Source organism: Chenopodium quinoa, unplaced genomic scaffold (assembly GCF_001683475.1).
Source record: "Chenopodium quinoa cultivar QQ74 unplaced genomic scaffold, ASM168347v1, whole genome shotgun sequence".
Taxonomy (NCBI): Eukaryota; Viridiplantae; Streptophyta; class Magnoliopsida; order Caryophyllales; family Amaranthaceae; genus Chenopodium; species Chenopodium quinoa.
The window spans coordinates 336,573-349,108 of NW_018744069.1; the positions used below are offsets into that span (position 1 = coordinate 336,573).

Sequence of the window (12,536 nt, forward strand, 5' to 3'; positions counted from 1 at the left end):
CTAATATTAGATGGACTTCCTCCAGACCCTACTGACTCGAGCGAGGTCAGAAATTGACAATGCCATAAGTTTATGAAGAGCAAATCCAAATTGATATCCTATATCAACGAAGCGCGTTGATATAGGGGCAAAAACGTCAATTCAGTCATTAAATGAAGGACAAAGTTGGAAGAGAAATGACTGCCCAATGTACCCCCTTTTTTGTCCTCCGTTTTCGTTTGGAGTGTTGTATGTACGACGTTAACATCGTTAATGGTTTTCTGTCTTTGAAATCCTAAAATGTGTGGAGCTTTCTCTCTCTACCGCAACGATGGTCATTAATGGTTGATCAATAAGTGGTAATTTTGATGATCAATAAGGAGTTGTACATCGTATAATGAATATTGTCGGTTTCGAGGACAGCAGGAGTGAGCTTCATTGCGTTGCTGATGACGGGTGGAAGCTAAATCCAATCTCAAAATTAAACACCACAACTACACTCTGCAATGGGGAATAACAAAACAAAATCACAAGGCTAATCAACATTGAACAACAAAATGTACAGACCTATTTCCACAACTTATCTCAAAATTCTAACCACAATAAAAATGACATACACCAATTCGCTTGCATTAAATCATGTTGGAAATTTGGAATAACAGATTCTGGATATATTTTGCTACATTACTTAACTTAGAAAAGGTCTGCAACTACTTGAAATAAACGATTCAGGTCTGATTTGCAAAAAAGTGAATTACAAAGTTTCCAATTACAGGATTTGCAAATTGAAATTGAAGGACTAAATGAACAACAACCATCATTTCTCGATTCTCCCCAAAAACAGTCAAATACAAACAATTAAGGACTGAAAATAAGTTAACAAAATTAGCTCATTAAGGACAGTCAAGTTCAGCTATAATTTCTTACCTTGATATTTCGGGTCTAAGGATCTACACAAAGGATTCACTATCAAAATTTTGCATAATCGCTCTCCTGCACTCCACACGTACTCCAACACAACCAGACGAAATACTGTATCGAAATGACGACGAAAATAAAAGTATTAATCAGATTTGAGTGTTTGAGCGGCGGTGGTACCGAATTATCCACCGCCGATGATCATCCTTTCCACTTATGAAGATCAATTATTTGTTATTCTCTCTCCTCTGGAATTTTAGATCTCAATAAAGTAGATCAAATGGCGTTAATTTTCTGTCCATATCAGTACCATTACAAGATTTGATTAAAAAATTGCTCCAATGGAGTACTTGTCAGCATTCCACTAGTTTTCATGTGGGTCTGAGAATAACTTCCAACGTATTACGAGATTGCCATTATATCAACAATTTGGTTGATATAAGATATCAATGGGGTCTGGCTCGTTTATGAAGTACGAGTATGATTTATCGTAACAAGCACAGGAGTGTTATATAAACAAGTTACTAAAGCAAATGAAAGAGATGCAGCCAAATAAAAATCATGAATTACAGTACATAACATTACCAATTATAATGTAAGAATAAGGAAATCCTCTAGCCGATCAAATGATTCAAACTACAAAGTCTGTAAACAAACAATAATCCACAGACTTCTGAACTCGGTTGTTGTTTACCTTGTTCCACTCTTGCATTCCTTTTGGAAGCAACTGACTTCAAAAACAAATGGTGTTTTTTTTTCTACGTAGCCAGACCTGTTGTTTTACAAATGGGGCACAAATTCTTGTGTGACAGCCATTGTTTAACACACTCGCGGTGAAAATCATGTCCACAATCCAAAGTGCCTAGGTCTTCTCCATCATTATAATTTTCCTGTTGCAACAACAAGAAAAAAATTAAAAAAGCATTAGTAAATTATAATCATAAGTGATTTGATGTTCAAACATGCATATGGGTGGAAAGGGTTATTACCTGACAGATACAGCAAGGCTCCGCCTCAATTTGATCATCACTCATAGTATGTATATACTTGCGTTGCTTCATGCGATTCAAAATCATATCTTCTGTCACTCCAGTGCAAACGCTCCCAATGCGCTCTTCCAGAGCCAATAGCTCCTATAATTGAACATAATATCACATACCTTGCCAATGTAAATTAGTCTGTAGACTACATGACTAAGAACATATACTTTACCTCATAAGACATATTATCGACATCAAGTCGCATGTCCCTGTGCTGATCATGAACATCACCCATTCCAAATAAGACTGATTGGTCAAGGATCATAACATCCTGCAAACAATATAATAAATAAGTTTCTAAGTTATATACAGAACAGAATTCTTCCAAAAAGCTGGTTGTCTCATGGTGGTTTTAATCAAAGGTTCAAACGAAATTTCCTTTGCATGGCACCCTTAGTTTCCAAGAGTTTGTGGCATTACCATAAACATTTTAATGACTCAAGGTAAGCAAATTGGCAATATAGTAATACACATGAGACTATACAGCAACATATAATCCAACTAATATTGCTACAAAGTACTTTATAATAATTTTAATTCTTAACCATCTTCTATTACAATCAAAGACATACACTTTATTAATGATGGTGACTAATGATGGAAAACTTAAGAAGAATATTCCAACCTTTGCCCGATTCTCCCAAAATAATCCAAACCAATAATCCAAAATAATTATTTCTAGATAGTCCAACCTTTGCTACCCATTTTCTTCTAGTAAACCTATGTGACCGGTTACCGAGGTAAAAAAAATTAAAAAATTACTTTTTTTCCCTATTCACTCATTTTTCTTCCTCCTTACTTTCATCAATGAATGGCAGCCCAACCCCCCACTACCAAACCATCAACAATGGCTTCCTATCTCTCTCCTCCTCCCTCCTCCCTCCTCCCTCCTCCCCTTTTTAACACCCTTCCACCTTCAAGTAAGGGTGAGCAAAAATTCCGAGTACCCGGAATTGGAACTGGAACCGGTTAGGAACCGGCGGGTCCGGAACCAGAATTCGGGTAATAAATTAAGGACCCGGTTATAACCAATTCCAATTCCAATTCTCAACTTTTTGGAACCGGAACCGGACCCGGTTACCTAATATATGCTAAACTAAATAAATTTTAAATAATAAAAATATGTTGACAGTATCTAAATTGTAAATTAAAAAAGTACTATTGATACCTAACATAAATACAAATAGCTTAATGCATATATAAATTTAAGTATTAAAAGCTAAAAATGAACCTAACTAAAATAAAAATTATAAATTGTATTATAATTTAACAATTACATACATAAGTGGGTACCCGGTGGTTCCAATACCAATTCCTAAACTTTAGGACCTGGTTGAACCAATTCCAATTCCGGATCCGAAATTTAGGACCCGGTTCAAACCAATTCCAAATCCGAGTCCTAAAATTTTGACCGGGTACCCGGTTTGCTCACCCCTACCTTCAAGCATAACCACCACCACCCATCTTCCCTCAACCCCACAACCACAATCGACCCCTTCTCCAACTTCTCTTCCGACCACCACTAGATACTGCTACCCACCCCTCTCGCCACCCTATTTGTCTAGAAACCACCCCAAAACTCAAAACCCCAATGAATGGTAATACCAAAGAAACCCAAACCCCTACAACTCTCTCCTCATTTAGAAATGTTGATGTTAGTGCTTTGATGTTGGTTGTGGCTGTGGTGGTGGTGCTCACGTAAATGGTAGGAATAGGAATTGGTGAGGTGGTGTGGGTGGTGGGCTGGTGCCTTTGATGTTGGGTTGTGGATTAGGGGTGGAGATGGGTCATGGTCGTGGGTTTGGGGTGAGTCATGGATGGGGGTGTTGTAGGCCAGTGGTGGTTGGGGGTCAGGTTATGTTGGTTGTGGGGTTTTGAGGTTTGTGGTGATGGAGGTGGGGGTGGTGCAAGAGCTTTTCTGGGTGTGGTGAAAAGGGTGGCTGTTTTTCTGCTTAGGTGGTGGAAGTGAGGCAGGTTGTGGATAGTGTTAGTGGTGGCTATGGAAGTGGCGGTGGTGGATAAGGTCGGTTAATGGTGGCCATGGAGCAGGAGTAGGAAGAAAGAAGAAAGGAGGGCTTTTTTATTTTTAATTATTATTAGAATTAGAATTAAAAGATTAAAATTAAAATAATTATTTTAAAATTAAATATAAAATATTTAACCAACAAGGAAGTGACATGTGGATTGGCACCTAGTTGAATGGATGGAGAGACATGCCGGGAGAAAACGGTTAGCAAAGGTTGGATTATTCAAAAATTATCAAAAGGTTGAATCATTTTGGTAGAATCATTAAAAGGTTGCTTAAACCTGATAATTTTCCCTAATAAAGGCGTATTCAACCAATGGAGTTTCAAATAAACTAAGATGGCCAAAATCGAAGGACGGTTGATGAAATATTCATCTTAAATGATGATAAGCAACATATTTGTTCAAAATTCATTGTAAATGGTCATGTATTTTTATTTTATTTTATTTTCTGAATAATTGTAAATGGTCAAGTAATACTCTAAAATAATTGTTGACTTTTTATCTCAATGACAAACACCAAACTAATAAAGATAATACTAATAAAAAAATCCCGAATAGCTATGTATTCGATAACCTCCCCAAAAATTAAGATTGTTTTTGCTTACATAGAATACATCCCATGCATTAGCACAGGTACATTCTAATTCATATAAGAGCTAATTAAATTTGTCCTTGCATCTAAAAATGGTATGTAGCAAATTCCTTGTGAAACCATTTAAAGTTGTTCACTTAAATGGACACCCTATTTCTAAGAGTCAATGTTGCATGGCCTAGAAATATGTAGCAAATTCCTTATGAAACCATTTAAAGTTGTTCACTTAAATGGACACCCTATTTCTAAGAGTCAATGTTGCATGGCCTAGAAATATCCATTACTAATCGTCAAATCCTAAAAAGATTATCAAGTGTAATGATCAATGCACAGGAATAATATGGATTGTTTGACGATTAAGGGAAAGGGAACAATTGATTTGGTTAATACCCAGCCCTTTCCCTTGAAATTCCTACGGTCTCCTTTCTTTTACCTTAGTGCCCAATTACTTTGGTTATTACCCAGCCCAGCAGCCCTTTCAAAAATAGTGCCCTCCGTCTATTTATAAATTAGATAGGCAGTTTAAGTTTATTCCTATTTCTCCTTGTGAACATTCATATTTGGACATTACATTAACCTTGTCCATGGAGCATATTCAGCCACAATAAGTTAATGAAAACTATCATAAGAAAACAATTCAGATCAAAATGAGCATCCAGATGTTATTTACAATCCAATTCTAGGCCATCAAAAGCTATAGCTGAAAGCATTATCAGGTATATGAGTCTACAGCAATATGCATGAGATAAAAGCTGTTAAAAGATTTTACACTTATGCAGAATTGAAATGAGAAGCTAACCTCAAAACGTAATCCTTCACCTCTACGCATGATATCCAAGACATTACGAAGCTGTTCCACAAACAATAAACATCAGCTTGATTATAGTTATCCAGATTTCATACCATAGCAACATAAAACAAAACAGTGAAACAAATCACACTGCACCTTATCTAATCATATATTCTACGGAAACAGACAGGAACCATTAACTCTTTAATAAAGAGCACATCTTATAATTACCGCAAATATTCATGCATCCATCGGATTTAAGGTTATGTCCCATCAAAAAAGCAATTGTAACACACTAAGAAAAAACTGCCAATAATTGCCTAAGAAAGGTAGGGTAATAGAAATGAATCTTACAATCTTAAAGATCTGAGAAAAGAATTACCAAGGAAAATATTCCTTAGTACATAATCTTTTCACCTAGCTTTTTAAAATTTACGTCAGATGATAGTTTACAATGAGTTTATGACAGATACAGCAAATACATTCCAGCAAAAAGAATCTCTGCAAAATAAAGAGTAGAACCAAGCTGAAGGTAAAGATAATCTACTTCTATTAGTTGCCAAAAAATTTAAGATGCGCAAAGGTAATTATAACATTAACCACCACCATTAAAACATAAGTTTTGCAATCAACTTCTCTATACAGCACTAATGATCGATTTTATTAGGAGTTGCTGCACAGAATGCCATCTAACCAAAAGCAGGAGAAAAAAAAAAAAACAATTTTTGCCTGGAAACTAGATCTCAAAGTTCAGTCGAAATAATTTCTGGACAAATCCTATTACTTGGCATAACAATTCTCAAAGCCTTGCAACATATACTCCCTCCATAAACAATAACTGTAATAGTTGAAAGTTTGAGGTCATATAATAATCACTTTTGGTTCATGTAGCCGATCCCACTTATGTGATTAAGGCTTTGATTGATTAACAGATTATCCAATCATGGGTAACCAGCATATATTTTTCAATAATAAATCACTTCAGTATTTTTGTTCGAGTTTCATTATAAAATAAATGAAGCCAGACAAAGGATTGAGAGACAAATTAACTTACAATAGGCTACTTCCAAAGCAACTCGTGGTAGTCAGTATACTATGGTTAGATTAGCAAAAGTTGACCCGATACAACAACCTAGATGGATCAGGTCAAAACTAGGGTTCCATAACCAAACATGACAATCTAATTCCTATTTTACATTGAATGGAGCAGGCAATTGGCCCAATTTGAATAAGTTCATAACCCACAACACCCTTAAAAACCATATAATTACAGGGAAGGGAAAAAAAAAAGGGGGGGGGGGGGGGGGGGGGGGGGGAAAGAAAGATAAAAACCAAACCTATGTTGAGATGTAGTACTCCCTAAATTCCCACCATTTCTATCATATAGAAATCCCACTCTCTAATCCCACTCCTCACAATACACTCTATCTTCTATCCTCCATCACGTGCAGTCTCTCTCACTCAGATATTTCCTTTTAATTAGCTATCCACTTCACTCGGCCTCGTTGATCTCTCTTTGCTATAGTATCAGTAGAAAGATTTCTACTCTGTAATTACTAAAATAAACAAATTATAAAAACAAAGTGTTTGGCATATTTATTAAAATTAACTCATTAAAGGTCTTTCCCTAGCTCACTCTTTATAATACATGGTTTATCACTCCTAGATACATACTGAGTGTTGGCTGTCATAGCATGAATTTCTGGCATATTGCGAATTTAAAATTGGTATTTACACAATTAAAACTGTTTTCATAAATTTATATATTAACATAACAAATGTACATTTATACACCTTGTATACTTTGTGAAAAAATAGTGAACAGGTTTCATCACAAGGTTTTCTTACATATAAATTCCGACGATATTAAGTATAACAGCTTCATCAACATTAAAATAGTAAAAGCAAGGTGTGATTCAAAACATTTGTAACTAATAAATGCCTTTAAGCAACAGCAAGCTCAAAATCATTCATCAAACAATTTATACACAAGAAATGGCTAAAATAAGATGAAGGGAAAGAGGGATAAGTGAAAGGAGGATTCCGAGAATTTAACATCATTTGAAAAGTTCAAAGATGTTTTAAACTAGACTCCTAATGTTTGAAACATTATTAGTGGTGTAATTTTGGCTCATATAATTATACCAACCAAACATGCAAGGAGCTGTAAAAAGAGTACTATTAGGGTAAACAGTTTGGCCTCAATAGGAAATTAATTTACAATCCAAACACAGGTACCATGCGACATTGACACCAAGAGAATTACCCCAAACCAGACATTATTATTTTTAAAAAAATATATCCATCATCAAAATCGGAAAAAAAAAAAAAAAAAAAAAAAAAAAAAAACATATTTAAAACCACAGAGAAGCAGAATATCAAACAAACCTCAGATACAAGCCTGCTTCTTCCTTCACCAGCAGTTGCTAAGGCCCGCAAAGAATAAGGAATCCCAACAGCACCATCACCTTGCCTTTCACTCCACAATGCGGACCTGGAGTGTGACTGATTATGCCCCTGGTTTCCACCGCTAGAAGAAAGTATACCATCTTGCGAGGAAGATGGACCTGAATGAAGTTGGCCACTGTTACTGCTCTGGCCTGCAATGTCAGACCCAGCTGCAGATAATAATGATCTACGAATATATTCAGATAATCTACGGGAGTACTGTGATGAAGGATGGCGGTGAGAGGCCCAACTGGGTCCTGGTGTAGTATGTGAAGCTGAAGCAGACCCGGTGCGAGAGCTCGATGGAATGTTTCTAGAGATACCAACAGCACCACTACTTAAACTCCAATTCGTTGGAGTTTGAGACGAATTTCTAGGCTCTACTGGAGGTACAAACATAGGATGTTCTGCAATATTTCTCGACAAGTTTCTAGAGTTCAAATCTTCAGGCAACACAGTATCCCCACCAGAAGGAGCAGAATTTGATGAACTTCCAGCCTGTAAATTAGTGGCTCCATTCCACCTGTGAGATTGCATATTTCGCCGAAGGGCAGATACACGCGAAATGACTGGTTGACTTTGTGGAACTGAGCTTTCCGGGGGATTTGGTGACATCAAATCAAGAGGAGTTATCGGTACAAATCTTAATGGCTGATGAGCTGATGAGCTATCAGGTCGTCGGGCAACACTGCTACCAGGAGTGGGTGAAAATGAATTATTTGGCAAAGAATCTGGTTGTACTGAGGGATTCACCCTCAAACGATAGTTCCTCTGAGTGCTTTCTGAAGCTCCGGGTACAGTAAGAGGACGAAGACTATCGGCAGGAACTCCTCCACCCATACCTAATCCAAGTCGGGGATTGACCTGTTCAGGAGGGTTAATGCTCGGAGAACTTTCTGATGAAATGGATACATTAACACTGCTGCTGGCATCATAGCGAGGAGGAACCGCATGCCACATGCCACCTTCTGCCCTTGCAAAGCAATTTCCACTAGTAGAAGACTGTCCAGCATTTCCTTCAAGAGTCTTTCTCTTACAAGAAAGACGACGACCATCCAATGAGCAACCAGGCCTACCCTTATCTTCTTCAACAAGGAAACCACCACCGTCAGATGAAGAAGCAAAAGGATCAGAAGAGCTACTAGCTGAAGGATGAAATTTGCTCTCAAAGCCAATAGACTTCGACAAATTAGGACAGTCTATACAATCATCAACACTATGAAAATTTCCGTCAGTTAAGTCACGATTTTGCGAAGCAGATTCAGTGTCAGGGGTTCGCACATAAGAGGGCCCAGTTACAACCTGGCTGTTGCTAAGGTTTAAGTTTACACCAGTGTGTGAAACAAAATTTGTAGGCTCATATCGTTGCTCCTCTAGCCTTAATGCAGTATCAACAGAGCCATTCAATGAAGGAGACCATCCACGTTGAGTCATTCGGTCATCATAGTTAACCTGAGGATTAGTAGAACTTGATTCACCAATATTCCATCTATTAAAGTTTCTCCCGTCTTGGCTTACACCACCCATATATGTATCTGAACTAGTAGCAGAAATCCTATAATCAGACAACCTGCTTTCAGCAGAATTCCGGAGATTATTCCAGCAAGTTTGCTGATCTACACCCACGTTGCTTGATGGAGACCCATAATCAAAATTTATTGAATCAGGCAGGGAACCAATGGTACTCCTTTGTCCCTGCATCACAGCCTGTGCTTTCTTCTTTAGACAATGATTAAATATTGCAGGAGAAATCAAAGAATAACCGCTGGTGTATTTTGAAGCTTCTCAAACTGCAACCACAGATAAAATGAGACAAAGTAAGTTTAATGAGGACAAAATCAACTCAGTGATAAGGCACCACATAGCTTAATACAAACAAATTACTAATCAAATAAACAACCTCGCGTAAAGATTAAAATAAGATTTCCCAGTCCCAAGCACGTACAGAAACTGAGAGGATATATATCAAATGATGGGGAAATTACAAGAAAATTGCTAGACAAAACAAAAAGGTACAAATTTAATATTGGAGCTTACAAATATTATCAACTCGTGCACAATGATAATAAAATGAGAAATAATAAAGAGACTAAAAAGGAAAGATACATAATCATACATACAAACAACAACAAAGCCTTAGTCCCAAAAGGCTTGCTGCTTCGCTTGCACAAATAAACAGTATGATCTTCAAAAGTTCGCTAACAAGCGGAAGACCAGAATATACCTCCCCTCAAGCTATCTACACTATTATACCCCGCCAAGACAGCCACCATGCGCGTAGATTCAATTAACCAACAATATTCTACTCCAAGGTTCGTCACTATAATTTATGCCAGCACCATACATTGTACATCACTTATAAACAACATTCTATCCCGCCATCGAAAACCGCATTCACTGTAAAAAATACATCTTTTCTCTAGTACATTCCAAAGAAAGAAAATCATCAATAAAAATACTCACATATATACAGCAACATCCCCCAGAATAAGCAGCAGCAAGCAATACCAACATGATAAATCAAAAACAAATACTCACATATATACAGCAACATCCCACAGAATAAGCAGCAACAATCAATCCCAACATGATAAATGAATTAACTTTAATTATACACAACAGGAAACCTAGTTAATTATTACTCATAATAAAGTAAGTCCCTCAAACTAGCATTTTCTCACAACCATACAAATTTGTACAAAAAAAATGGGCAGATACACCTCCAAAATTCAAAAAGGTTGAAACTTTTGGAAAATTATAATCATACAGTATTTCAAATCGGGTCCTAACAGATTCAGAGACTTCATCACTGCTTGATAATAATAAAATAAAATAAATAAAATAAAGTAAATTGAATAATCTACAATCATACATAAAAATCTTAAATTTAAAACAAATTTCAAAAAATGAAAAAAAAAATAACGGTCTAAAAAAACCAAGTAGAAATGCTTAAAATCGAAGGACTAAAACCAATCCCAGAACCAAAAAAAAAACTTTAAATCAAAGAACACAAAACACAAACAGCAAAACCAACAACCGATCATCAGAAAGAAAATCAAAAATTAAAAATATGAAGAACATACCTCAACAAATGGATCTGCCTCGAAAACTCCCAAAAAAAAAAAGTAACAAAATTTGGCAGAAATCAAGGGTGGTGAAGGGGGAAAATCAAAAATGGGTAAGGTAAGAAGTCATCCAAAACCTACTGTTTGAAAAATTCTCTCTTTCTCTCTCTAAAAAGAAGAAAAAAGGGAGAAGAATGAAGAGAGAGAAAGAAGACAACACAAAACCCACTGAGCAATAGGAGGAAGAGAGAGGTTGAAGGGGTTGGAAGATGAGGAGAGAGAGGAAGAGAGAGATTGAAAAACAAACAAGGTGCAAAGAAAGAGAGAGGGGATTAAAGAGGGGTGGGGAGACATTAATCTTCAATGTACCTATTCCTTTCAAAAAAAAAAAAACTTCAATTTACCTACAGCTGTATATTCCGGTAAACGGATTGGGTTTAGATCAGGTAAGATTGGGTTGGGTCAATTCGGATTAATGTCATAACCTATGCGGGTCAGGTTGGGGTTGGATTATGTTTGAGTCGGGTCACATCGGGTCATACGTCTTGTCGGGTTTGGGTCGGGTTTAGGCGGGTTAATAACATGTCGAGTTACGTTCGGGTCGGGTGAACAATAGGTTGGGTTTAGTTCGGGTTAAAACAGGTTAGGGTAATTCTCGGGTTTGAGTCGAGTTCAGTTCGAGTTAATAATTTGCTGGTTAGAATCAGGTCGGGTCATTCTTGGGTTTGAATCGGGTTCGGTTCAAGTCAATAATTTGCGGGTTATAATCAGGTCGGGTCATTCTCGGGTTCAAGTCAGGTTCGATTGAAGTCAATAATTTGCGGGTTATAATCAGGTTGGGTCATTTCCAAGTCGGATCGTTCTCGGGTTCAAGTTAGGTTATGTTCAAGTCAATAATTTGCGGGTAACAATCAGGTCGAGTCATTTCCAAGTCAGGTCATATTCGGATTCAACTAACTATAATAGATAATTATCATTTTTATCAAGCTAATTATTTTCTTTGACTATAATATGTATGGCAACATACTAGGGAACTATAGCTTAAAATTTAGGAAGATAATCATCTCCTCTGACCATACAACAAATATATACGGAGTACTATATTTAACTCTTAAATTTGGGGATGATGCTCCTTTCTTTTGTTGGCCTAGAACGACTTGGTCTCCCTAGACAAAATGCTTTGATCAACAATAATAAGGTGGTCTAAATTGAATTTAAAGTGATCTGAAATCGGGTCAAGAACAATTTGGGTTGAATTTAGGTCGGGTCAATAACAAGTCGTGTTGATTTCGGGTCGGGTTAGTAACAGATCGTGTTGAATTTTTGGGTCGGGTTAGTAATAGGTCGGGTCAACAACAAGTCGGGTTGAATTTAGGTCAAGTCAATAACAAGTCGGGTTGAATTTGGGTCGGGTCAATAACAAGTCGGGTTGATTTTGGGTCGGGTTTGTAACAAGTCGGGTTGAATTTCAAGTCGGGTTAGTAACAGGTCGGGTTAGGAACGAATCGGGTTAAATTCAAGTCAGGGTAGTAACAAGTTGGGTTAAATTCGGGTTTTGACGGTAAAAACAAGTTTTGGTCAATTTCGGTTCAAGTTAGGTTCGGTTCAAGTCATTAATTTACGGGTTACATTCGGGTCGGGTAATTTTCAGGTCAGTTCATGTTCGGATTCGGGTC

The 12,536-nt window shown here is 36.9% G+C and overlaps 1 protein-coding gene across 1 annotated transcript; it reads right to left on the reverse strand.

Moving 5' to 3' along the window:
• Positions 1 to 1,440: 1,440 nt before the first annotated feature.
• On the reverse strand, positions 1,441 to 11,206 carry LOC110691172 (probable E3 ubiquitin-protein ligase RHG1A). Its single transcript, XM_021868089.1, has 6 exons — positions 10,879 to 11,206; positions 7,736 to 9,585; positions 5,357 to 5,407; positions 2,110 to 2,208; positions 1,887 to 2,030; positions 1,441 to 1,787 (listed from the first exon to the last, which is right to left on the reverse strand). The coding sequence occupies exons 2-6, from the start codon at positions 9,494 to 9,496 to the stop codon at positions 1,656 to 1,658; spliced, it is 2,187 nt and encodes a 728-aa protein (XP_021723781.1). The 5' UTR covers positions 9,497 to 9,585; positions 10,879 to 11,206; the 3' UTR covers positions 1,441 to 1,655.
• Between the last annotated feature and the right edge of the window lie 1,330 nt (positions 11,207 to 12,536).